This window comes from Neolamprologus multifasciatus, chromosome 17 (assembly GCF_963576455.1).
Source record: "Neolamprologus multifasciatus chromosome 17, fNeoMul1.2, whole genome shotgun sequence".
Taxonomy (NCBI): Eukaryota; Metazoa; Chordata; class Actinopteri; order Cichliformes; family Cichlidae; genus Neolamprologus; species Neolamprologus multifasciatus.
The window spans coordinates 4,453,543-4,480,534 of record NC_140455.1 but is presented as its reverse complement, the minus strand read 5'-3'; the positions used below and the strand labels follow the sequence as shown (position 1 = coordinate 4,480,534).

Sequence of the window (26,992 nt, the reverse complement as noted above, 5' to 3'; positions counted from 1 at the left end):
AAAGGTATGTATACAACGGGGTGTATAATTGTGTATTTAAAAAAACAGCAAATGGGTTTAAACAATTCCAAATGTTCTAAAACCGACCGTTTTACACATACAGAGCCACGCCAGAGAACCTTATGTGCGGAGAACCAGGGCCGTCAGGAATAACGCACACTACAAGGTATATATATAAATTAGATAAAAAGAGATAGAGAGGGAGACACGCTTATTCTGTTTGAAATGGGTACATGTATAAATGTTTTAACACATATCTATCTTCACAGACTGCAGCACAGTACCCCTCCTCATAATGATCAGGACACCGTACTCCAGACGTTTTTGGAATGTTTAAACAGTATCGACCTCCCAGAACAACAAAAACCTGGAGCTTTGTGCAACAGTGGAGAATCAGAAGCGATCTTCATCAGCGGTCCTGCAACACCCCCGAGTGAGTGCTTGCCTCGTGATTTCTCTGATGTTTTTGAATACAGTATATCAGATTTCGATCTTGTTCATATACCCACCCCACCAGAATGTGTCAGAAATAGCATTGATTCACACGTAGATTTTGAAGACGACGGTATAACAGACTCTCAAATATCAGAGGCGTATGATGCTTACATGAAGGTTTCAGACGCTCAACCTGTTGAACAGAGTCATATAGCTTCATTAGTTGATAAATTATGTTTGATTGAAGCTAGACTCAATCAATACCACCAAGAAGCACAGATACAAAACCAACAGTTTATCAAATTCATAAAAAAAGTGTGTAGTACATTAGACATCATCTGCAGCAAAATTTCAAGTCCCTGACTTTTAAAATCCAGACCATGGACCCTCCAAATAAATTATTTAAACATAATAACGGAACCTCCAGTCCTGTTAGATGTTTTGACTTAGAGGCTTTTATGCAGTGGGCTGAAGAAACAGATAACAAATTAGACAATATTGTAGCTAGACTTAATAGTGTGCCTGCATCAGCCTCATCTGATACACATCCTCGTCAGACTGTTCCTACGCCTGCTATTGCTGATGGGTCTATTGTTGTTGTTAATAATAGTGGTAGTACATCAGGTGATGCTCGGACCACTGTTGTTACTGATGCTAACCGTATTGCTGCTGCTGCTGCTGCTGTTATTGAGTCTGTTACCGCTTCTACTAGTACTACAGACGCACATGCGTGTCCGGGCACCGCTGCAACACCACACACCCCCTCAGTCATTGTAAATTTCTCACAAAGTGATACTATCGTGATTGAGCCCGTTGTGCAATCTGGATCTGGCAGGCGCTCCCAGCCACACATTAGAGAGATACCTAATTTTAATGCTCGCGAATTGCGTGAGCGCCTTGATTTTAGGGGTATAAGTCTTGATCATCCAGAACAAGTACCTGCGCGAGTGCGCGAGTGCTTAGCCAATGTGGTAGACCGAGCTGTGGCTGGATCTCAACAGGGCAGCGTTCTAAACGTAGTCCTGCGTGGCCCCTCGCTGGCTTCAGATGTTCAGGTTGTTTTAAACGCTGATGATCGGTATGATCCGGAGCTGTTTCTCGATCGAATTGCACAAGTTATGCAGAGTAATGATGAATCTATCGGTGATGATGAATTAGAGTTTATTGTCACGGTAGCTCAGAACAGTAGTGGTGGGGCTCGCTTAAGACTGGCACAAATCCCTTATGATGAGATTCTCTCAAAGAAAGGCAGACATTTATACACACCAAACAACACACACAACAATTTGTGCTTCTCCCTATGTATAGCACATTCATTAAACTCATCAGCCTCTGAGCTAGAAAAACTCGCTACAGCTAAACGGATGCATGCTGAAGTAGGTCTATGCGACAAGCAGCAAGTATCATTCACAGATGTCAGTAAATTTGAGAAGCACTTCAACATTAAGATTGTAATCTATTACCACACAGAAGGGCGTAAACGCCTGGAATGTTTTTTCACACATGAAGAGCCAAACACAAACACGTTGATGATGTATCTCCATAATCAACATTACCACATGATTTTAAACCCAACCGCTTTTCTTGGTGCATCCTATGTGTGTAATTTCTGTTACAGTACATATAATTCACCATTACATCATTCCTGTAAACATAGATGTAACACATGTTATACACTCTGTCAACACCACAGGGGTCCCACAGTGAAATGCAGCGACTGTAACCGCATCTGCAAATCACAACACTGTTACCAGCAACACAAATTACCAGAATTAAAACACAACATGATCCCCTGTGATAATATGAAACATTGCATGCACTGTGGCACCACATATAAAGAATCCAAGAAATCGCCACACAGATGTGCCCAGCCTAGATGCGAGCACTGCCGCGAGCCTAAATTAACCGGAGACTCCGACCATCAGTGTTTCATACAGCCTGTTGAAAAACAGAAGCCTACCGACAAATACATTTTATATGATTTCGAGACTAGGTACCACAACGGTAAACACGAGGCTAACTTTGTGTGTGCGTCTGATCTGAAGGGCAATAAGTTCACATTTAACACATTAAAGTGTGTGGAGGCGTTTGTGCAACATTACAGACGCCCAAGGTTTCGTGGGTACACTTTCATAGCACATAATGCATCTGGCTTTGACAACTACATACTCCTCGAGTACTTTGTCAGACAGTGCATAACACCTAGTGTCATAATGAGCGGCAGCCGTGTGATTTTGATGTATGACAGGGACTATGACCAGCGATGGATTGATTCGTTCAGATTTTTGCCCATGGGCCTTGCCAAAATACCCTCTGCTTTAGGTTTTCAAGATCTGCAGAAGGGCCATTTCCCACACAGGTTTAATACGAGGGATAATGAGCATTATGTGGGCCCGTACCCAGACCCCTCCTTCTACGGCTATGAGTACATGTCTGAAAGCGATAAGGTGCGATTCATGGAATGGTACCAGGTTGCCTCACAGAATCCCTTTGATTTTCAGGCTGAACTCAGGCGTTACTGTGTTAACGATGTTGATGTCCTGCGTAAAGCATGCAGCATTTATCGTGACACGTTACTGGGTTGTACACAAGTTGATCCATTCATGTATACCACCTTGGCTGCATTTAGTATGGGTGTGTATAAAACGCTGTTTCTGCCTAGAGACACGCTCGCTCTCACGTATGACGGGGCATACGTTGAGCAGAATAAGACGTTTTCTAACGTCTCTATCGAATGGCTTCAATACGTGTCCCACACCACCAACAAAGTGGTAAAACATGCTCTCAGAGGAGGCGAACAGAGGGTTGGACCGTATTTTGTGGACGGTTTTGACCCCACAAGTAATACAGCTTATGAATTTGCAGGATGTTTTCACCACGGCTGTGTTAAATGTTACCCCGAGAGCGAAGTTAATCCTGTCAGCAAAGCATCCTATGGACTGCTGCATCGCATGTTTTGTGACAAAGTTGATGCACTGAGATCACAACACAGTGTGAACGTAATAGTGATGTGGGAATGTGAATGGGCTGGCTTGAAGCAGACAGACCCTACAGTTGTGGCTTTCATGCACACATACAGAAAGCCAGAACGCATGAATCCCCGAGACGCTCTTTTTGGAGGTCGCACAAATGCTATAAAGCTGTACCACAAGACTGGTTGTGATGAAAAAATATTTTACTACGACTTCACCAGTCTCTATCCCACAGTGCAGTCTAAAAAAGACTATCCTGTAGGACACCCTCAAGTCATTTACACCAACTTTGACAAGCTAGAAAATTATTTCGGCTTTGTTAAATGCACAGTGCTCCCCCCTAAGGGTCTTTTTCACCCCGTCCTTCCCTACAGGTGCCACGGAAAACTGATGTTTCCACTCTGCAGCATGTGTGCTGAAGACCAAAACCAGCATACTGCATGTGGACACAGGGACAGTGAGCGGGTATTGAAAGGCACTTGGGTCTCATTTGAGCTTGAAAAAGCTGTTGAGAAGGGATACAGGGTTCTTGCTATTGATGAGGTGTGGCATTTCCCCAATAAGACCGACACATTGTTTAAAGACTATGTGAAAGCCTTCCTAAAACTCAAACAGGAGGCCTCGGGGTATCCTGAACACGTCAAGACACCTGACGAACAGAAGAAGTACATAGACGAGTATTATGAGAAGGAGGGAATAATGCTAGACCCATCCAAGATTTGTGTAAATAAAGCTGTTCGTAACTGTAACAAGCTGTTGCTAAACTCGTTATGGGGTCGTTTCAGCATGAGGTCAAATATGGCATCATCTGAGCTCATTACAGACCCTTCCAGATTTAGCCAGCTAATGTTTAGCGACCAGTACGACGTGCGTCAGTTTTGTTTCATCTCTGACGACGTCGCAATGGTGCAGTGGCGGCATGCTGATGGTAGAGCTTCCCGTGTTAAGGACGTTAATGTTTTTGTCGGGGCCATGACCACTGCACACGCCAGACTCATGCTGTATGATTTGCTAGACAACTTGCAGCAGCGCGTGCTGTATTGTGACACGGACAGTGTCATTTTCACGGCACGCCCTGGCGAGTGGATGCCTCCTCTAGGTCCGTTTCTGGGGGATCTCACAAGCGAATTAGACTGTGGAGAGGGTGGTGTGGAGGATTACATAGCGGAATTTGTTTCCGGTGGGCCAAAATGCTACGCGTATCACACATCGTTGGGCAAGACCCAGGTCAAATGTAAAGGCGTGACACTGAACGCACTAAACTCAAAAGTTGTCACCCATGAATCCTTGAAAGGTTTAGTCCACAAGTTTGTAACCAATCAGACATCAGACGCACACCTAGTTGCCGTGTCTGATAGCATCAGACGCGATAAAAAGAAGCTTCATTTGAAGAATAAAACCATTGTGAAAAAAGTTAAAGTTGTTTACAATAAGCGCCGTGTGCTCCCAGACTATACAACTGTACCTTATGGATTTTAAATTAGAACAGGGGTTTGACGCCCGGTTGCAGCACCCGTTCAGTATGGTGGTCAGCGGTCCCAGTAACTGCGGCAAGACTTTTTTTGTTAAAAGCATAATTGAAAATTCTTCCCGGATTATATCATGCAGCATTGACAATATTGTATATATATACTCATGCTGGCAGCCATTATATGACCAGCTTCTTAAGATAAGAGACATAAACTTTGTTAACGGTATACCCGAATCTCTTGCTGATGACACCCTTCTTCCTGCAGAAAAGAAAAATTTGTTAATTATAGACGATGTAATGAACGATGCAGCTAACAATTTAGAAGTTCAAAATGTGTTCACAAAGTATGTGCATCATAGGAATTTGAGTTGTATATATCTAGTTCAGAATTTGTTTATTCAAGGAAAATCCAGTAGAACCATTTCCTTGAACACTAACTATCTAATATTGTTTAAAAATCCGAGAGATAAATATCAGGTTATGCTTTTAGGTAGGCAAATGTTTCCGGGTAATACTAAATATTTTATAGAAGCGTTTAATGATGCCACATCCACAACATACGGGTATCTTTTAATAGACTATAAAGCTAAGACCCCGGACTATTTAAGACTCAGAACAAATTTACTATCAGAGCGTCCGGTTGTTTACATTCCAAAACAAAAATCAGCAAAGAGGTGAAAGGATGTCATCACGCATGCGGAGGAATCTGTCTCTGTTGGAGATGATATACAGGGCTCCTCCTACTCTACGCAGAGTTATTATTAGTAATTCAAACTTAGATTTTATCAATGCGCTGTGTGAGATAGCCTTTAATGTATTGCATGGTAACATACCACTGACCAATCAGCAGTACAAACAGCTGAAAAAGAAAAAATCAATAATCAGACTGATTGCAGACAAAAAAATAAAAACTTTGAAAAGAGAAAGACAATCAACCAATCTGGAGGGTTTTTACTGCCGCTATTAGGGGCTGCAATCCCTTTCATAACCAGTCTGATAGCAAACAGGTGAAAATGGAACATGTGCAAAAGATGTTTTTGGTACCCCAACACCAGTTGGACTTAATAAAGCAACACCAGCAGCAGCAGCAGCAGCAAACAGACAGCATCAGACAACAGTCTCAGAACGAGTTGGACAAGGAGATGTTACAAGTGTTACAAGATTCTGACATAGATGTGTATGAGAAGGCTAAAAAATACAGCGATATTCTCCAAAGATACCTTACCCTTGTGAGACAAGGTGCCCGTGAAAAGAATGTATTGTCTTTATCATTACCTGAACAATTTAACAGGGATGTGCAACCCCAGTCGACGGACACATCGCCTGTTCATGGTGATGCAGGGGTGAGGGATCTTGTTGCGGAGAATGTTTTAACATACATACCTAAAAGGTGTAGGAGGAATGCAGAACTTATTCTATCAGCGGTGAGCCGTTCGCCACACTTGATCTCTTACAACGACAAAGGCGAAATTGTTGTTGATAAACACACCATCCCTGGTTCACACATTTATGATCTAATTAAAGGCGTCACAACCACACACACACCCTCTGAGGGTTTGAGACCTATCGGCTGGACAGAGTTTTTAAAAGCTGTCTCAGATTTAAACGTACCGTTATCAGCCATATCTAACACAGGCATACGTAAGACCGTCGCCATGTATAAAACCGATCACACACTGTCTGAAGACCCTGGTTTTTTAAAACACACACCAAAAAAGATCACCCCTGGTGGACCGCTGCGACATAGTACACTAAAAAAAATAAAGAATAAAAAAAACAAATTAAAGGGGGGTCCTGTAGAGTGGTTGGATTTTTGAATTCAGGTTTTTTCTTATTGCACCTGAAATTGTTTTTCTGCTAAAAATATTTGCTGTTTGGTGTTTTTTCTACTGTAATGTTTTTTTCACTTATTGCTGCTAAATTGTTTTGTTTTGTTTTATTTTATTACTGTTAAATATATTATGTCTTTATTACTGTTAAATATATGTTTTTCTTTTTTATTACTGGTTAATGTTTGATTTCTTTTATTTATGTTTAAACAATGTATGTTGTAAATCTATATATTTATATACGAGATTTGATAATAAATACCATTGACTCGATTATCATGCTCTCATGTTGTTTTTATTATTCTCATTAGTACATGTCAGTATCCGCATTGCACACACACGTAATCACTGCATACAGCAACAGGTTGTATGTTGTTGACAAATCGACACACCATAGCATCATTACAAATTAAATCAGACCCATACATGTTAAGCACACGCTCATAAGATACACCATTTTGCACATGATATAAAAAAAATACACAGTGTTGACCGCATGTGATGGAGAAGTCGTTCTGCACTTGTTTTCCTGAATATAAAACAGTGGAACAGTTTTTTAGAAGAAACATCTTTATTGCTGGGGGAAAACTGTCTAACGAGTGACCAAAACTATCAAAAAAATAACCGCGTCTGTCTCTCGAAATATAAACAGCAAGCCAATGTTCCCCGGGCATCGTAGAAGGGTGGGTGTTTACAATACTCATAGCAGGGAGTCTTTGAAGCCGTTCAGTGGTTAGCTGATCATAGGCTAACACGCCTAGGAAATGTGTGTTTTTATTGATAATGCTGCCGATCACGGCTGATAGTTCTATAGTGTTCATGACCGTTTTTGTCTCAATAGTAGTCCAAGAGCACCTGTCTCATGTTAGATATTTCAATGACTGAATCAAATACCGAATAACACAAGAGGTTCACTGTACGGGGTAGTGGATTTCTGAAACGGGTTTCCAATCTCACGTTCCCTGTTTTAATTAACGACACATTCCCTGAATGTCCTTCGTCAGCTTCCAGATTGAAACAGAATAAAGTGTAGCCGTTACCAAAGTCCGCACGCGTAATAGCTAAAGATCTATCCTTTAAATGTCTTCCTGTGGTTTGTATCAGCTGGTAAAATTCTCTGGTATAGTGTTTTCTCTGGAAATTGGGCTGGAATGGTTTAGCAGGATAAGCCTGACTATCAGCATATAAAGACATAAATTCTATATCGCAGTTTTCAAAATGAAATGGATTACGCTGGTAGGAGCCAGTGTATGCTTCATTGTCTATAAATGCAATGATCACAAATTTAGGTATCCTACCCATAAATAAATTGTCATTTGTTGATATTCTAGCCCCTGCAGGTATGGAGAAGGTCTTTAAAGACACTCTGTCTACCGTGTATTTTGCGTTTGCATGGTGCAATGCCTTGCTGTGTGCAAGTCTGACGGTCGGTGATACACTAACTTTCTTGACAAAGAGACTGGCTGAGACAATTTTAACTCTGTATGCATTGGCATCCGCTGTCATGAGAGCAAATTCGTCTTTAGAGCGCACAAATTTCAGTGACAGGTCGATTCCATTAAGTAACAGTTTTTCTTGAAAAAACAGGTCTGCATGTACTGGTGCAATCAATTCAACAATACTGCTATTTGCTGTGTAGCCACCTCTGGTCACCAGGCCCTGGTTCTCTCCTTCTATAGATGTGTCATTCATGTGTGATGATGTATCCTTACAGAATAACCCGGTGCTGAACTGTGTGTCTAAAGTGTCCTTATTATAATTGATAAGACATTCTATCACACCTCTGTATGGATATGTGTTGGATGATTGACTAATGAGGCGGTCTCCCAAATTAACATCAACCTGACTAAATATGCTGCATCCAGGATAATTAATAAATCCTACATTAGCGTCCCTAGCCAGGTTTGAGCCATCAGCGTTTGTGATTCTCACACGTGTGTAGATATATGAGTCATTTAGATCCAGGTAATCTTCACCGGACGATGAGATGTAAAACTCGATCGGCCCTCCATCAGTGATTGCAGATACAGGTGGGATTTCGATAAATGTACTTTTCTCAATGCTAGTCTGTGTGTAGGGAACAGTAAACAGGTCCAGCTCTGTTTTTACACATTCTCCAGAATGACTGTGTAACAGTGCCATTTAGAATATGTCAAACTCTGCAGTTTTAGAACGACTGGTTCTGGGTCTTTTCACTCTGCGTGACGGTGTCCGTTTGCTAGCTCTCCTGCTAGGTTTTGTGGTTTTACGCTTTTTAGACAACGGTTGCCCTGGGGGTGGGGTCTTAGATGGTCTGGGCGTATACACATACAATCCGCTACCGTCCTGCTTAGTGGTTGAGGGTCTGGTTATGTTGGTTATGACATCAGACACTATGCCCGATGCGGCTGTTTTTAGGTGTGGTTTGACTATGCTAACTCCTTTTTTAAACAGTGGTACAGCAAATCTAAACAAGCTGCGGAACAAACCACCCAGCCCTGACCCATATTGCGTACTGGTCCCAACATACCCTCCGAGCTCTCCACCAGCCTGTGATAAGTAGTATTTTACATATTTTGAGTCATCAGTGTTGTAGACGGCCATCCTTTTTTTCAAAAATGGTGGGTTATCGGTCGGAAGTGTAACTTGACAAACACCTTGCCGTATAAAAAGGGTATGTGTTGATTTCGATCGTCTTTCAAATCAATTTCTATGTCGTCGATCAATGTCTTTGACACAGGTGTGTAGTGTGGGCTGTCAAATTGTAGAATAGGCAAGCGGCGGTCATCGTCCGTGATATTTATAGCTCTTAATAGCCTCGCGTGGGCGTCACCCACAAGCTGGTAATCAACGATATCTGCATAAATAAAGATGTTATATTTTCCCCCGTATATGTCTGCGGGGTGCGGGGCATATGTGTTTTTATAATGAAGTACAAACGGCTCTCCTGTTTCGAATCCTAGGATTTCCGCCAGTCTCCCTCTAAATGTGAGAATAGTCCCCCTAGGTCCCATAACACAGGCATGGTTAGTAACTGTGTTGTATTGCATTTTAAGGTCTCCAGTGGTTTGGTACTGCTGACATTTAAAATTAAATTCTTTTATTATCTGTTCCACAGATGCATAATGACCCACAGACAGTTCGATCATGGTTACGGCGATGGTTCCATCTTTGACTGGGTCATGAATTTCCACTTGCGAATCTGATTGTGGAAAAGACATCCATATGCGTGGGTACTGTATCTCTATAACAGCAACCTCATACGGCTGATCCAAAACGATAGGTTTTGCTAGCTTTGTTCTAAAATTAGATATCTTATTACCCGGGTAAACATGCGCCGAAGCATTCGAGAAGAGGCTTACATAGAAGCCTGCATTGTTGTTGTTCTTTTTATTCATGCTTTCTCCGTCTATGCTCAGTGTTGAATGAATGTGTGTAGAGCTGCGTCATCTGAGTTAATTACGCCTCAACGATGTCTTTTTCTGGAATCCACGAATTAAAGCTGTCGGGCCATCCTAGCCATTTCACTAGCACATGCTTTTTCCGACCCACTTTTTTTCTAGCCAATATGTTTTCAATTTTAAATGTTTTGTTTTCATCAACAACCACACGTTGTATCTCAGGCTCATAAAATGACCCTTTCAATACCTCTCCTGCTAGATCCGCTAGTCTGTACACTGGGGGCTGTCTCCCTATACGTTCCTTGACTGTGAAAATCTCATCGGTGTAGGTCTGCTCGTATCCTTTTCGAAACTTTCCTCTCAGTTTTGATATTCGTACAGTGTCGCCAATATTAAATTTAAAGCACAGTTCCCTCTGAGGCCTCGTTTTGTACAGCGCGTTAAACACCGACTTCTCATTATCCTTATTCACCTCTGCCGGAGCCATTTGGATAGATCTGTGATAAGCATTGTTATATGCTTGTGTGAGATCTGGTATGACATCTACATATCTCCGGGAGTTGGCTGATGTTAAGTACTTCCACATTCTACCCTTGAAGCTACGATTGAATCTCTCGACAATACTGCATTTAACCTCGCTAGCTGTTGAGAAATGCTTGATATTATATCGCTCCATTAGGTGTTTAAAGGTTGTATTATAAAACTCTTTGCCTTCATCTGTTTGTAGTTTCACAGGGATCCTACCCTCACTAAGTATATCCTCAAAAGCAGCTGATACAACATTCGCTGTCTTGTTTGTTAGGCATCTAACCCATGCGTATTTTGAGAATACATCTATACATGTTAGCAGATATCTCACATTATCATTATCTGCCACATATTCACACATGTCAACCAGATCGGCTTGAAACTGTTTGTCGACCCCTGTCACCAATACTCTATTTCTGGGGAAATGGATCCTCACAGGTTTATGGAGTGTGTAAGTGTCGTCTTGTTCTAAATAATGTTTGACCTGAGATATTGGAGGTGTTACACCTGATGCCTCCCCTGCCGCTATACGTAGCTTATTTAAACTGGCCAACCCCGCAGGATGGGCTGGATCATGATATATTTTATGCAATGTGCTTTCCATGACTGTACAAACCACAAATGACTAAGAAGTTGGTGTTAACACGTCTTTTTATTTAATTTTCACACAGACACAATCACAGACAATGGATACTTGAACAGCACACATTAAACCAGGTGTCTCCCACCCCAGTAGTTTCCAATCATGCGGAGCATGGCTGGTTTAACACGTCGGGCGCAAGTACTTGCTTCTAGCAGGTCCACAATGTTGTCATTAATGGCGCATACTATATTTCGCTCTGATCTCAGTTCACACATGAGGTGTTCTGCAACTCTGCGGATTTGTGTTCCAGTCCCATCTGTGGTGTTTGAGCGTACAAACAGCTGGATGGCTGGGATGAATCGGTCAGTCTTGAGCCTTATCATCACATCGTCATAGTAGGTGTCGAAGAAATACTCAGACAATTCCTGCAAGCAGCTGTGTTGCACCTGACTGGGGTGGCCTGTTTGGCATCCGTAACATGTCTCTTGTAGAAACTCATTCAGCGCCAACATCAACAGGTGGAGAGTTGCGAGTTTGATGTCGATTACAGTTTCCTCCCACAGGTCTGATATGAGGGGGTCCTGTGAGCATGATGGTGAGGGTGGTGGAGTCTGGGGGGTCGGGATTAGCAGCCCTATTGATGGTGACTCTGACAGGTCCCACGACGGCGAGTCATTCTCTGTAAAATGAAAACCACAAGCTCTTAATTTGTCACATAGATACACACGCAACCCCACACACACACCCCTCACATTAAACCTACCAGTTTATTGTTTAGTTGTCGGAAGGTCTTATGATTTTAGGTTTGCACAGGGTAGCAGGCAAACCAGTCTTCGGACAACTCGCCAGATCGTCAAAAACAAGGCGTTTTCTAATACTCTCGTACGCAGTGTTGAGTCTGTCCCTCTTGATCGCGTCGTCAATCTGGCTAAACAGACGCGACAAACCTCTCCAGTCGCACCACTGTATAAAAAACAAGTCCTTAAACCATCTTGTGCGCTCTTCAAGGTTTAGAGGGTAAGGATTTAACCTCCAGTTTTCAAGCCCTCTGGAAGCAATAAGACTATCCCTGTCATCACATGCACTGAGAAAAATAAAGTCTTCAGGGTTGCGATTGAAACGATCAGCCTCAACCCTGTAAAGCTCAGGGCCTGATGCACTGTTCCACTGGGAAACATACAGCACCTCTGGGAAGCCCACATTGTCCAGGTCCGCACACACTACGGTCCGGAAGAGCTTCCAGTTTTTGGTAGAGATGCTTTGGGGTTCCCCCCAAAACAATCCCTCGCCACAATCTACACTAAGCACAACTGTCCCTTCGGTATATTTAATGGTATACACATACCCTTCAGCGCCGCGATATTCTAACTTAAATACAGTCCCATCTACGGCATTTTCACAGCGTTGCTTTTTACGTTGAGGACCCCGGCTGCATACTCCTGTAGACATACCTAGAGCGGCTGTGGCGTGGGCGATGTCCTGGCTGGGTGTCATGGTTGATACAGATGGTATTCTGTGCTCCTTAGGTCGGTGAGTCGTTGGGGTCCTTAGCGCGATGTGTCTGTGCTCCTTAGGCCGTGGCGGTGATGGTCTTAGAATGTGAAAGGATCACTTTTATACCTATATAACCTAAGCCATCCCACTAGGAGGAGTCGATACCGCCCAGAGGGTGTGTTTTCACACCTGAACGCGCATGCGCCGAGCACATCTGAACGCGCATGCGCACACGCACGAATCCGACCAAACGGGGTGGGAGGTGTGGGGTGGGGGGGTGAGGGGGGTGGGGGTGGGGGGGGGGGGGGGGGGGCAAAAAAAGTGCAGGTGTATTACTACTAGTAACTACTGGTGAAATAGGATATATAAGTATATAAGAGAAATGACCTTTCACCTCCAATGACCTATGACCTCAGCAAACACTTTCCTGGTGAGTTTAGAATTTTAATCTTAGTGAATACAACATGAACTATTTTTATTGTTTCCATTATAGTCAGAAATTAATCAGATTTGCTTTAGCGCGTGTCATGTCACTGTGTTGTTTTTTCTGTGAAAATTACAAAGACAAACTTTGCCTTAATAATATTAGAAAACAGGAGAAGAAAATAAAAATAGTCAACAAACTCAGGAACATCAAGAAGTATCCTAAACCAAATAGGGCCTGGAGCTGAAAGGTGTTCTTCACCTGGAGAAAGAGGAGAGCAGGTTTTTCATGCTCTGCATGAAGAATGAAGAAGTTTGTTTCAAAACTATATCAGCCATCCAGTCAAAATCTCTGCACGTGTGCAGGAACTCTCCGTGTTTGACTTTATATATAGAACGTGCACATTTTTGTTGTTTTGTGATCATATTTTAGTCACACTTGCAGGTGTCTGCTCTACCAGACACACTTGAATTATGGACTGCTCCTGAGATTGTAATCCTTCTGGGACCTTCTCCCATTGTTGCGGATGACTTCTGAAGTTCTCTTGTGTCAGGATGAATCTTTGTTTCACAACCTCATGTGCACACACACACACACACACACACACACACACACACACACACACACACACACACACACACACCGCGTCCGATGCGTTTATCAGAGTCTGAATGTGTATGTATGTTAGGAAGCACTAACTTGGGAGACAGTGCTGGTGTGATTGGGTGAATGTGGTGTGTTGTATAAAGTGCTTTGAGAACTCCAGGAGAGTAGAAAAGTGCTGTATAAAAATCAGTCCATTTACCATTTACAGCACTGGAATCAATTATCAATTGTTTAATCTTGAAATATCACAAGATATTAACACAAAATTACATTTTGTGTCTTAACACAAATTACATTTGCGGGAAACAAAACATATTTCACGGTCTGACCATGTAACTACCAGCAAATCTGTAGGAAATAGCACATTGAGTTGATATTTTATACTTAAAACAAGCCTGTATTCAAAGGTTATTGCACTGTTATCTTTTAATTTTGAACTTAATAATATAACAAATAAAAATTGTGACTGTGACATGTGCAGAAGTTTGGTCACCTTACAGAGGAAGAAGCGCAATAACCACATCTGATGGCAGTTATTGAGCTTCAGTGTTGGAACCATTAGCAAAGGTCTGCCGCTGGCTTTACATACGGCTCAAAATGATTTGAAAGTAAATAACATGACTTGTGCTGTTTGGTAGATACGTCTCAATGTTTAACATTACTTTTCCATTTCAAGTCAGTCACCCTGAAAGTTACACTTACAGTGAGCTGCAACTTGGATATAAAAGCCATTATTGTATGGCGGGCTTCAGGCAGCCGACTGTTACTTATTTAACACTGAATTATATGTTATGGGAGAGTTATTATCGCCTACAGAAGACAGTTTAATGGCATGTCTGAATACTGTGCCTATGCAATGTCTAAAGTATTAAAAGTTTGTAAAGTTTTGTGGTATACTGGAGCATGTCTTCATCCATGCTAAAACTGTGCGTTTGTCCTATAAAAACGGAACGTATTGGCTCCGGCATGGCACTGTGTCGGTGCTACAGAGCACTTTGCAGATGCAAACAACTTGACATTGCTGCTATAGTTTAAAAACATACATGTACTGTTTAATAACTGGAACATGGGCCACTCTTGTTTGTGGTTCTGTTGGTCCTTTTGCTGGATTACAGAGTTCATAGTGCACAAAGAAATTCTTTGTACTGCAGATTAAGGCTGTGGTCATTCCCTATTCAGTTTACGCTTCCTTTCAGCCAATCAGCATTCAGCCTATGCACTGCATTATTGGCCAGAGGCAATGGGCTGATGTGACTTGTACTGCTGATTGCATTCCCCTTTGCCTAGCTGGCCCAGGACCAGAACCAGCCTTTAACCTGAAAACGTCAGCTTCAGTGCATTTTCTCTAGCAGAAACATTTTCATCAGGTTTCAGTGGCCGACTAGTAATTTGGGCATGGGTCATTACTCCTGCACAAAACAGCTTTGGCTGCCTTCTTCTCTCCCTTGAACACATCTACAGACACCGCTGCCAAAACAGAACCACTAACCTTCAGACACTCATCACATCCAGGTCATCGTCAGCTTAGAAGTGTCGCCTGATGGTAAGCGGCCACCAAATAATAGGCAACCAGTCTCAGGAACAGCTTTTTACCCCAGACCCATCATCACACGTAACTCTGCCCAATCATGTGAAATAGCCTCTTCTTATGCAGTAGAGATTTACTAATACAAAACAGCTGCAATGACGAAGAGTTAAAAGTGTTCCAATTAAGTGAACAACTTGGTTTTACTCAAAAATCCTGGAAAGATCACCTGGATTAATGCTAAGGATTGTTGCACCAAGATTTGTAATATTAGAGCCTTTATATATAATAAATAGATTTCAGGTTTAAAAGGCAATAAGGAAGTAGCTTAAACTTGCATTCTCCTTAAAGGCCACCACAGACTGACCCCTGTAGGTGCAAAAAGTCTCTTTTTAGTAAAACAGCTTTCAGCTATGACCTAAAAAAAGACTCCTGACGACTTTGTGGTGTCAGTCCCTAGTTTCACATTATACTGAATACAATCAGTCACTCTGGAATTTGATGGCACTGAGAACCAAAGGACACCTTCACACGGTAGCCCCGCCTTCTTTGCTACCCGTTTTACTCTGTGGAGTATTAATTATTTAGAAAATTAAAATCATTATATACTGAAAAAACCTTTAAATTAGTGATTGGACCACAAACCTTGGAGATATCACTCAACGGTACGAGTCCATCAGCGTGGTGAAATGGAGAAAGAGTCAATATTTGAAGGGAAAGAAAGAAGCTGTCATTGAATGCACTGGGATGGTTCCTATGTGTGCATATTTTAAACCTAAAAATATTTAGGGAAGTAGATAGATATCATACTGTGCTGCGCACTGATTTAGGTCATAAAACAACAGAAGTACAATACTCTTTGCACTGGATGGAGTGTTCAGAGTCAGTGTAAAAAACAGATACACCAGTGATTATTGGCTAAAATTTCTACCATCCATCGATCCATCCTTGTCTCAACAAGAGAGCTGACATTAGACCGTGTTTCTGTTAAAGTTCAGGTCTTGGAGCATCTGACTGTTGTGAAGCTCTATGGTTCATCTTGGATGCCAACAAAGAAGCAGACATCCTGTGGTGAGGAGGGATCGATGGCTGGATGGCTCTGATGAGACGCGGAGAAGGCAGATTTGGGGATTTCCCAGTAGTTGCTGTGGAGCTCGACAGAGGAAAGAGCAGGTGGGATATCTTTCTGACTGGGCTCACACTCCGAAGATAGCGGTGGAACACTCAGGCATTTCCTCAGGCAGGGCTCCCTGTACAAGCAATGAAAACCAGATTCATGTGTAGAAGTGAGAGGTGATCTGGACTCCACAATGAGAATGAGAGGACATGTCTGAAACCTCTAACGTTTGTTTGAAAATGACTCTGTATGCCATATTTTCTGTCACCTCATAGCGCTGGCTTGTTCCCCTTTCCAGGCCTGTCTGTAAACATCACCTGCCACCTCAAACAGCCAACGGACATCAGCGGCCACCTCTGGGATCCACTCTACAAGCCTGGTCCAAAGCAAAGTGGTAATGGTCACGGATTTGACACCAGCTAACTTTAAGTTCAAAACTAATCTGGTTAAAAGGGATACACCGTTATTGATGCGACCTCTGTCTTACCTCTGGGCCACTGAGTATGCTGACTGTACAGGAAGTGTGTATGGCATGAGCATGTAGGAGGCCACCCTTACTGGCAGCATCGCGGATACCCTGCCATAGAGTCCGGATCTCTCTTGGCAGGCCTCACAGAACACTGACAGCCACATACAGAATAGGATGCAGTTCTTTAAACATTTTAAAGAAGAAAGATGCAACCTGTGCTTATTCTGGGATGGTACCACACCTTTCTTGATTGAAGTAGGCAGACTAATGTGTTCATCCACCCTACAGTGCTGTTTACGAAGTAGTCGGAGCCTGCGGAGCACCCACTCCTTGGTTGTTTCAGTATTGTTGCAGCAGCTGATCGAGCTCTCTGGCAGGGAAGGGCCAGCAGTGGGACACTCCAGTGCAAGCAGGTCTGCAACCAAAAAACACCACATGGGTAACACAGTCCAAATGTCAAACTAGAGGCTGATATGAAAGTGTTGGAGAATGACCAAAGCAACCAAGGAATAGAGGACTCACTGTTCTCTTCAAGAAAGCGTAGAGCATCTTTATAACCGCTCTGACACATCTCAGCCAGCACCTGTGGACGGGAGGCAGAAAATATATTCTACAGCTCCAAACATTGGAAAGCTATATACATGTTGCTGATCTAATAAAGCCGCAATTCATTCAAAATGGAAAAAAGTTAAATATTTACAATAAGACATTTTACTTCTTCTTAAAAAATATCATCATAGATATATCAAGATCCACCCTCCACCAATTTGCATGTTCTCCCCATGTCTGCATGGGTTCTCTCCTAGTTCTCTAGCTTCTCCATCTCCATGAAGTTAGTGGGGTTAGGTTCATTAATGATTCTAAATTGGCCCTAAGAGTGAAATGTTGTCTGCCTCTCTCTTATGTCATCTAGGATATGCTCCAGCCCCCCGGGACCATGAATAGGATGAGAAAAAGATGATGGATGGATTTGAAGGCCTAAAAAAGCTAGGATGGTTCAACAAAGGGTGGAGAAGTAGGTGGTACTAAAATGAAGTAATTAGGTTGATCAACAACAGGTCGGTAAGCGATTTGGTATAAAAAACAGGATCTTAGAGAAGCAGAGTTTAAGAATGCAAAGATGGGCAGAGGTTTACCAGTGTGCAAAAATGTTTCTTTAACATTATGGCAATACCAATCTGAGCACACCCAAACAGAACTAGTCCATGGGACAATTTCAAAATAGTGATCTTCAACGTGAAATTCTGAAGGCTGACTATGTCATCATTTACAGCTCATAATGTTATCAAAAGATTCAGACAACCTGGAGAAGTCTCTGTGTGCGAGGGACAAGGCCAGAACTGAACACTGGTTGGTGATCTTTGGGCTCTCAGGTCGCACTGCATTAAAAACAGATATGGGTCGTCCATGTCTCCGAGTCGACTCTGGAGGAGAACTGTAGTCCTTACACAAAGTTCATGCAAAGAAAAACCCATATGTGAACATTGTGGACAATGGGGCGATCGTGGCTCAAGAGTTGGGAGTTCGCCTTGTAATTGGAAGGTTGCCGGTTCGAGCCCCGGCTTGGACAGTCTCTGTCGTTGTGTCCTTGGGCAAGACACTTCACCCGTTGCCTACTGGTGGTGGTCAGAGGGCCCGGTGGCGCCAGTGTCCGGCAGCCTCTGTCAGTGTGCCCCAGGGCAGCTGTGGCTACAATGTAGCTGCTATCACCAGTGTGTGGATGACAGGTTGTGTAAAGCGCTTTGGGGTCAGGCCATTTACCATTATTCCAGAAATGGCACTGCCTTCATATAAGCATTTAAAATCTTCCTGCAGCATCTGATCATTGTTTGAAGTTCTGCTGTGAGTGTGTACATTTCATTGTAAGTGCAATCAGATGTTTCTCTCTGGCTGGCCTCACGTCTCATTATTCCAGTTGTTGTCTTTGGTATACTTGCCAAAATCTCAGGATTTAATCTTTCACCTGATATGACTGAACCGAGGTAGCTGAAAGTCTTCACGGTTACCAGCCTTCTCCTGAATATTTGGTCTCACTTGCCAGGGTGTTGTTGGTCATGAACTTTGTCTTCTTGGACCTGAGCTCCATACCACAAGCTGCTCCATTAAGATATTCCACTAAGCAAGTTCATTTCATTCCCTGCATGTCTTTCCTCTGATGGGAACTGTGACTCATTGCTTTCCATAATTGTCATACAGTACTGTGTCTGAATCTGCATAACTCCTAATTTCTTTATATTTTGCTTCCAAGGAGTCACACTTGGATTTTTTAACACTCCTGAGCAACAGTTCTGTGGGGTTTTGAAGGTCTTTAAAAGTTTTTCTTTGGACATTGGCTGCTTTTTCACTCACTTTCACTCAAGTCCTTGTACCTGAGTACCTGAACAGGTGTTTTTTCTTGTTTGTTAAGCCACTTGAACCTGAGCTGTGAGTCATTCAAGGATAAATAAGCACCTAACTCAAGGGATGAACCTGTGTTATGTTTACACTAGCAAAAAACGTAGAATCTCTGTCATAGATAACATCTTGAAAGGTGTCAAGTAGAACTTTTGTACCAATAAAGGTGATTCCAAAGAGCTATTAGCTGAAAACTTGGCATATCATGGCATCTTTGAGGAAAGTGGAAGACAATAGTAGAAATGGCAGGCCTATCTGCAGCAGACACTTGGTACCTAAATGGAGGACCTGAGAATTGCATCTGGGCTTTCAGTTGATCCATCTATTGTTCACCAAAGCCTCGTCAGAAATTATCTCAGTGAAAGTCATTTTAAGGAAAGGAAATGGGGAAAGGAAACAGACTAAATTACATATGAAGTGAACTGAAAATAAGTCTTGATGATCCAAACTTGAATTTTTTAATTGAAATCATTGCAAACATGGATGTTGGAAGCCAGGAGACATGTAAATATGAGTGTATACAGCAATCCGTAAAACACGGTGGAGGCTCTGTCATGGTTTGACGCTGTATTTCAGCTACTGGCGTTGATGAAGGTGGTCACACCAAGACGCTGACTTTTAAGCTTGTTGGAATTGTAATACTGTAATATTGACACAATCTCCCTAAAAAGGTCAAATACTTCCTAATATACAGTTTAGCATTGTTAAAATTAAATATACATGCCTTTCATTGTTATGCTATTAAAGTGTTTTGGCAAGTGAAAGGTGCAGAGTCGTGTCATTAGGTCTACTGTCAGTTTGTTTTATTGTGTAAAAGCTTCAATACAAGCAAGCTGTGACTTTGTTAGGAGATGCTCATTTCATTGGCTGGAATGGTCAGGCCACAGGAGACACATATTTGCCAAGCGTGTATGTTTGTATTAAGGACTCACTTTGTTCAGGCAGGTAATGTGTGCACTTGTTTTTCAGGTGAAGTGATATAGTGAGGAAAAAACACACACATCCCCCAGACACAGATAAGTGAGCTATATAGCAATGATACAGCAAATAGATGTACTGCGAGAAGGTCAAAGGTCACCTTATCTTAGAGGTTAACTGACAGTCATCACAGTGGCAGGAAATAACAAGAGGAAACTTGGCTTCAGTTTGAATGATAACGATTACATTAAAAAGTCACTTAAAGGCCTAAAATTTAACAGATGTTTTAAGATGTAGGTTAATGTTGCATTCAGCACCATAGGACCTCTGTGGCACAGACAGGAAAATCAACTGTACATAGTGTTCACTTGAGGCAGAACAACTACTGTAATAAAAATGAAAGATAGTGTACAACACCACTTTGACTTCTCCTGCAGAGCAGCCACTGTGACAACAGTTAGTAGGTAAATGTTACAATATACGAGCACAGAGAGTCACTACATTTGAGATATATGACAAATATTTAAAGATTCTCTTAGGTAATGCAAAAAAGCACAAAATCCGACAATAGGTAGTCTGAGGTAGCGCTGAGCTTCTAATGACTTTGCACCATATTTTGTTGCAGACAGAGTTATAAGGTGGACTTGTATTATTTCTGTCTAGTTGTTGTAGATTTTTCTCATTGTTTATCTGAAGCTTAACACTTGCCATCCCGTTACATTAACGTTGTCTATTAACCGTCAGCAGAGCTAATCAAATTAGCTCCTAGCTCCCACTATCAACCATAGCTGCTAGCTGTTAGCTTAAACATAACTTCACAGACAGCTAATTCTGCTGTCGGGTATTTTTTGCGTGTTAAACATTAACTTTAATGTTTCATGGGGTCACGTCTTGAAACATGATTTCTTTAGGGATTATTAAAGTATTCTGATTCTGAAATTCCTCATACAGTGGTGTTCATATTAAAAGATTTTGGTGTCTTAAACCTGCGTTCCATATAAAAGCCACCATATGGTGACAGCTGTGGTTGTGTTCACGTCTCTAAACATTTTTTTTTGGTCATACTGAATATAGATATTTAGTACATTTTGAAAATATGATTCGATTTATCTGTTGCACAAAGCCACAGTTTACTGGTTAAAAACTTACTGGTTAACAAAGGGTTAACACTAGTCAGCAGCCAATGAGCATGCGGTCTCAGAGTAAGGCCCACCCCCTTCTCGTCACATTCAGCTTTTTTTGCAACAAATGGCAGCAAAGCTCATCTCAGTGCTTCAAAGCAGGACTTTTGAAACCGGTGGTTGAGTCAGAGTAGCTCCTGTATGCCTACCTGCAGGAAGCTGTTGCTGGAAGAGCCAAGGCTGCATTGTTGGTAACGATACTGTCGCAAATGAGTCATTTTTAGTATTGATTCATGTCTGAGTATCAATGTTTTCACATATAGTTCATTTACTCTGAATTACTCTGAATCAGCTGACGGGTTTGTAGACATGTAGCTTTTTCCTGTGCTTTGGTTCGTTTTCACACAGAAAGATCAAGTGAACACTTCAGCCTGCTCAGTGGCCAGATGCTTCTGGGGCGGGAGCAACAAAGGTAAATACAGGAAGAAGGTGTTGTGCTCTAGACTACTAGAAAACACAGAGAAAGTGGTTTACACTGGGTCCCAGGCTCAACCACCAGTGCTCCCAATGTCTCTTCCATCACACTGCACAGCTGTGTTTGGTTTGAGGCCATGGCAGAGGTGTGTGGTGCAGGTTTTCCCTGCTGCTGGGAGATGCTCAAACAGCACTTGAGTGGTGCTTAGTTTGCTGGCAGTGTCTCAGAGCTGCTTTACACACGTTTTCCAGGCTTTGGCGACTCCATCAAAGACCGCCGCTTCTGAGGTTCTTGTCTGGTGACAAAGGATTGACCCTTTGCCTACGCACTGATGCTTTTACTACTATTGTTAATCCTTGTAAAGGTGAAAGAATCATTGATTTACTGTTTTGTTATTTTAGATTTTCAACTTTAAAAAGATGAAAATCTAAAGTAGGGGTCTCCTTCCTTCTAATCTCTACTTAAAAACATGTGACAGAAGTAACTATCAGTGAGAGTGCAAGATACTGCTGATTGACATATGGCCTGGTAGTAAATACATTACATGGCCTACGCAACCAAAGCCTGGAATGTCTGCAAGAAACTGACCAATGCACAACGAGTACATCGCCTCCAGTGTGCTAATGCTGCACAGGTACCTACCTTGGGTTCTGGTGGGAAGAGAGCCCTGCTGAGGCGGTACATGTTGCCCATGTTCATCTGGATGCTGGTGTTAGTGAAACGCAGCTCATGAAAGCTGGTGGACTTATCCCGTGGACAGATGTCACTTTCACCAGAGAAAGGAGATATGGTGATGGTGTTCTTCAGCTCTGACTGAGGCAGGTTATCACTGATGCCACCGTCTACATAACGCTGAACACACACAGACGGTTACCAACATCACTCTTGGTTGTCATTTATAGAACAGACCACAATGAAACACAAGGAAACTATTCATTTCTGCTATACCCTGATAACTGGGCCATGCACAAACTACAAACTTTTTTGGTATGCACATTTTTCCTGTGGCTGCTCTCACCTACCATCACACAGGACACTTACAATATTAAAACCCAGGCTTCACATTTGACACAATTTTAAAGACTTTACCCAGTTTTTATGTAATGAAATGTTCCATTTATTTTCTCAACCAATGGGATACGAAAGCAGGGTTTTCTAATTTAAAGCGCTTAAAAGGAATTAAAATCCTTTTATGTGCCATTAGTAAAATGTCATTCTGCCTGCTCGACGTTAGCAGCAGAGAATGCAGCCTCTGTGTTAGGAATGTAAAGCGTGATGGAAAGTAGGTCAGCAAGGGAACAGATGACTGTGCACAGAGTAAAAACATGATGTTCTTTTTAAATGAATCTTTGCTACACGAGTGTATTTAATTAACTTAAATATGCTATAATTACTATTTTGTTACAATTTTGTTATAATTTCCTTGATAGTAATAGATAAAGGTTTTAAAGGTTTTAGCACTTTTTATTTGTTTCTTTAGTATTTGGAGACATCCGACTGGAGTCAGATCTGTGGCAGAACAACATTCCCAAACATTTCAGTTTATTAGAAAACTACAGCTGATGTTAGATGTGTTAGATCTGCATGTGCATACACAATCAATCGCACATTAGCTCACTGAGCTGTACTCCCTTTTCTGTGTTCACACTGAACTTCAGCACCAAGTTTCAGACAACAACGTCTACGCAGGCTGAAAAGAAACCAGGTGTCCTGTTTTGTTGTTTGGATGGAGTTTACACATCTTTGACTGTACCAACTGCATTTGATTTTACACATTATAAACGCCTGAATTTTATTTTTTAAAGTTGGACCCTTATTCATTTTCAAGGTATTTGGTGATTTTTGTCACTGTGTTTATCTTTGATTACAAAGCTTTTAGATTTTGTTATCACACTGACATGTCAGCTGCTTCAATTGTCAACGAGAATTTAAATAAATTTTAACTGACACAATTTATTTGGTGATTTTCAATATTATTTGTTTCTTTAAGTCTTTCATTCCCTTTTGTAAATCAAAGTCGATTCTTGTTATTATTAACTCCACCATGTCTGCTAAACATGGCATTTCTATAACATCAAACAGTGTTTGTTGTTGGACTCTCTTCATTTTTAATAAATGAAACATGTATGAACTGTAAGTGTAACTGAAAAGTTCTCTGATAGTGGGAATCTGATGATCACTAAACTACAAAAACGTGGAGTAACTCAGCCCTGCTGTCATTTTTACGACACCAATATCAACTGAACTTCAAAGACAGAACAACAGTCAAGTTTCTTTTTAGTTTCACTTGTAGTTTTAGTTTCTCGTCTGGATGACATTTGTAGGGGAAGATTTAAAAAGTTCAGGCGTTTCACTGTGAACGTAACACTTACAGTCATTTAGATATCTCGCTCTAAGTTAACACACTGTATGTTGTAAGTCCCAGCAAAGCCGGTGCTTCCTCAGACAAGTGAAGAGCCAAAGGGAAAAGTCCAAGTAAGTCCCTGAAAGTGTGACGTCATTCAAGGTTACTAGACGCTGAGTCCAAAGGAGCCTGACTCTAAACTCATCATAAAGCACTGACTTTTCTCAATACATGTTACATCAGTGAAAATCACTCCTTCTGAACACATTTCATTCTTTTGAAAATATTAATTACCTATTTATTAAATCTGAGGCTTCAGAATGTGAGTCAACAAACCAACAGCTTCTACATTCATTTCTCTATATGGAAATAGTCGTATTGATTATGTGATTAGTGTTACCATAGTTGTAATTTGCCAAATATCTCCATTATCTTTACCATAATCCAGTCAACACACTTAATGTTTGTGTATTTGTTAGGCAATTTCAAGGAAATGGGGTTGACTTCTAGAAGATGCTACATTTCTTGATTTGTTATCAGGTTTATTCTTTTTATCTGCTGTGACTATGATGAACTCCACTTTTGTGGTTTTGCTATTATATTATTCTATAACTGGATCTAAATCCAGTCCTGAGTGTCTTAATTATAATTGTGGTAATAGGAGAGTTGAGCTGATTACTGGATGAGATTGAGCCAAAGTCCACGAGCTGCTGATAAGTCACAGTAAAGCAAACAGCTGTATGCTGGGACCTGCAGCTTCTTTATCACTCTCAGATTGACTACTACACAAAGCCATCCCACAGTCTTTACTCCGTATATTAAATGTGTATTTTTCCTTCATGTTTAATGCTTAAAAGAAGCTACAATCAAATGTGATTATACGAGACAACCCACGTCTCAATAACATTTTTACACTCACAGGATTTCACTCTTCTGCATCCACTCAGTGCTTTTCAACTTTGCTTATTGCTACATTTTTTCTTCGCTGCTCAAGCTTCCTTCTTCTTTTTCTCTTTTTTTTAGTCACATGTGTGCGTCTGCTTCCCCAAAGCAGAAACACGCATACATACATGTAAAGAAGCAAACCTACCACTCCTCTGAAGCACGGAGGGATCAGTCCACAGTAGATGGGGATAAAACAGCTGCAGATGAGCCCCTGTGGATAGAGCACAAGGTTAAACTACAGAACATTCCCTGTTATGTGGAATATATCCACCACCTCCTCACCTGAATGAGCTCCTCTTTGGAGTCAAACTCTGACACGAGCACATTCTCCCCATCAGTCACTCTGGTCAGAGAGATGCACAGTTGCTTTGAGGCCAGGGTGTGTGCGTCAGAGGGCAGGTTGCGATTCAGGCCAGACCTTAACACCTTGATCAGGTTGAAGGTTGGATGCAGGGGGCCCAGGTTTCTCTTTCTGGCCTCCTTAGCCACCTCAATCACATCTTCACAGCATTTAGCTGGGAACGAAAACACGCTAATTAAACCCGTATCAGTATTGTCTAACGCTGTCGATGATAACCTGGGCGTCAGTCTAGGTTTACAGATGAGATCAGTCCGTGGTGATTGCTTCATCATGAGAAAGAAAGTGAAAGGGGGCCTCTAACTCAAGCACAGTCATGTTGTGGTATGAGCCAGTCCAATTTGAACACAACCTATATACATATATATATACATGCATATCTGCCTGCTCTGTATAAGCCTTGCACATATATGAATTGCTGTCTTAAGTTTATAGTACTACTGGTCTCAAGTTACTGACAAGTAATATGTAACCTTGAACAGAGGTTCTCAAAAAGCACTATATAAATGCAATCCATTATTATTTATTATTAAGAGTGAATTTACAGTACATTTAATGTGGAACTGTCCCAATGATCCAGTCTAATAGCTTTACACTCTAAAAGGTTATATATTTATTTATTTATTTTTTATCTTGGGGGCTTCATGTGATTGTTTTGTTTTGATCTTTTCTCTCCCTTTTTAGGGTTTCTACTGTTTTCTACTGTAGAAATCTGAAGGTTCCTTAGATATAAACGTTTATTATTACTTTATTAATAAAAACACCGATTTCATATATCTGCATGCTAACATGTAAATGGTTTTAACTATAAGTAGCCTATGTTTTAAACAACGTTTCATATATACAAACATTTTAAAGTATATTTACAATGTATACAACTTTCTACTAACTTTAAGGTTCGTGTTGTTTATGAAATCGACCTAAATCTCTCTTGTCAAGTGAAACTTTCTTTACCTGCTAACTCTACAGACGCCTGCTATGTACATAAGCTGAACCCATATTTATACATATCCCCAGCAGGCTATCAGATCATATTCGGTAATGAATATGATTATAAGTGTACATTATTATTCAGGCTACCGAGCCCCAGCATTGTATCTTACCTATGGGTGACTTGCTGGCGAGCATCGAGGCGGTCAGCGCACCGGCCGAAGCCCCATACAGCTTAGTGGCCTCTTTGATAAGGTACGGAGCTTTCTCCAGCAGGCAGCTGGCTACTCCGATGTGGTAAATGCCCAGGAACCCGCAACCAGCGAAGGACAGATTCCAGCCACGGCTTAAGTCGAACATAGCGGGGCATTCCCTCGCTGGGGTTTTCTGACAGGTAACAAAGACTGAGCAGGACACCGAGCTGTCACGCCTGTCAGCGCCGCGCCGCCAGGAGGAACGCACGCAACAAGTCAACAACCAGCTATAAAAACAAACTGTGGTACATTCAAGGACTGTCAGAAAAAGCGTTACGAAACAACGCAACTATGTTCCACTTATCGATTTATTTGTATTATAAGTACATATACATATGTGCATTTCTACTGTCACTGTTTATTAAAAAGGCGTATTTTAACAAAGAGTCATCAACTCGATCATCTTATTCCACTTAAACG

The 26,992-nt window shown here is 41.6% G+C and overlaps 2 protein-coding genes and 1 long non-coding RNA gene across 3 annotated transcripts; 1 reads left to right on the top strand and 2 right to left on the bottom strand.

The window, feature by feature from the left end:
- Positions 1-17: 17 nt before the first annotated feature.
- LOC146498765 (uncharacterized) lies at positions 18-12,749 on the top strand. Its single transcript, XM_085138276.1, has 3 exons — positions 18-166; positions 270-4,714; positions 12,725-12,749. Exons 2-3 carry the CDS (start codon positions 816-818, stop codon positions 12,747-12,749), a joined length of 3,924 nt encoding a protein of 1,307 aa, XP_084994402.1. The 5' UTR covers positions 18-166; positions 270-815.
- A 1,174-nt stretch (positions 12,750-13,923) lies between these two features.
- pnpla3 (patatin-like phospholipase domain containing 3) lies at positions 13,924-26,808 on the bottom strand. The gene is made up of 9 exons (XM_085138981.1): positions 26,492-26,808; positions 25,313-25,545; positions 25,176-25,241; positions 22,384-22,593; positions 17,356-17,416; positions 17,075-17,248; positions 16,852-16,984; positions 16,633-16,740; positions 13,924-16,497 (listed from the first exon to the last, which is right to left on the bottom strand). Exons 1-9 carry the CDS (start codon positions 26,676-26,678, stop codon positions 16,275-16,277), a joined length of 1,395 nt encoding a protein of 464 aa, XP_084995107.1. The 5' UTR covers positions 26,679-26,808; the 3' UTR covers positions 13,924-16,274.
- On the bottom strand, positions 23,452-25,169 carry LOC146498764 (uncharacterized). The gene is made up of 2 exons (XR_014870434.1): positions 25,015-25,169; positions 23,452-24,981 (listed from the first exon to the last, which is right to left on the bottom strand). It is a non-coding gene; the product is annotated as an uncharacterized LOC146498764 (long non-coding RNA).
- Positions 26,809-26,992: the final 184 nt, after the last annotated feature.

Coding starts and splice junctions, on each gene's coding strand:
- LOC146498765 (XM_085138276.1), top strand. CDS start 816: ATGGACCCTCCAAATAAATTATTTAAACATAATAACGGAACCTCCAGT. Junction 4,715..12,724: donor TTGAAAGGTTTAGTCCACAA/GTTTGTAACCAA, acceptor TGTGCTCCTTAG/GTCGGTGAGTCGTTGGGGTC.
- pnpla3 (XM_085138981.1), bottom strand. CDS start 26,678: ATGTTCGACTTAAGCCGTGGCTGGAATCTGTCCTTCGCTGGTTGCGGG. Junction 25,546..26,491: donor CGCCAGCAAGTCACCCATAG/GTAAGATACAAT, acceptor TTTCGTTCCCAG/CTAAATGCTGTGAAGATGTG. Junction 16,985..17,074: donor GCCTACTTCAATCAAGAAAG/GTGTGGTACCAT, acceptor TGTGGCTGTCAG/TGTTCTGTGAGGCCTGCCAA.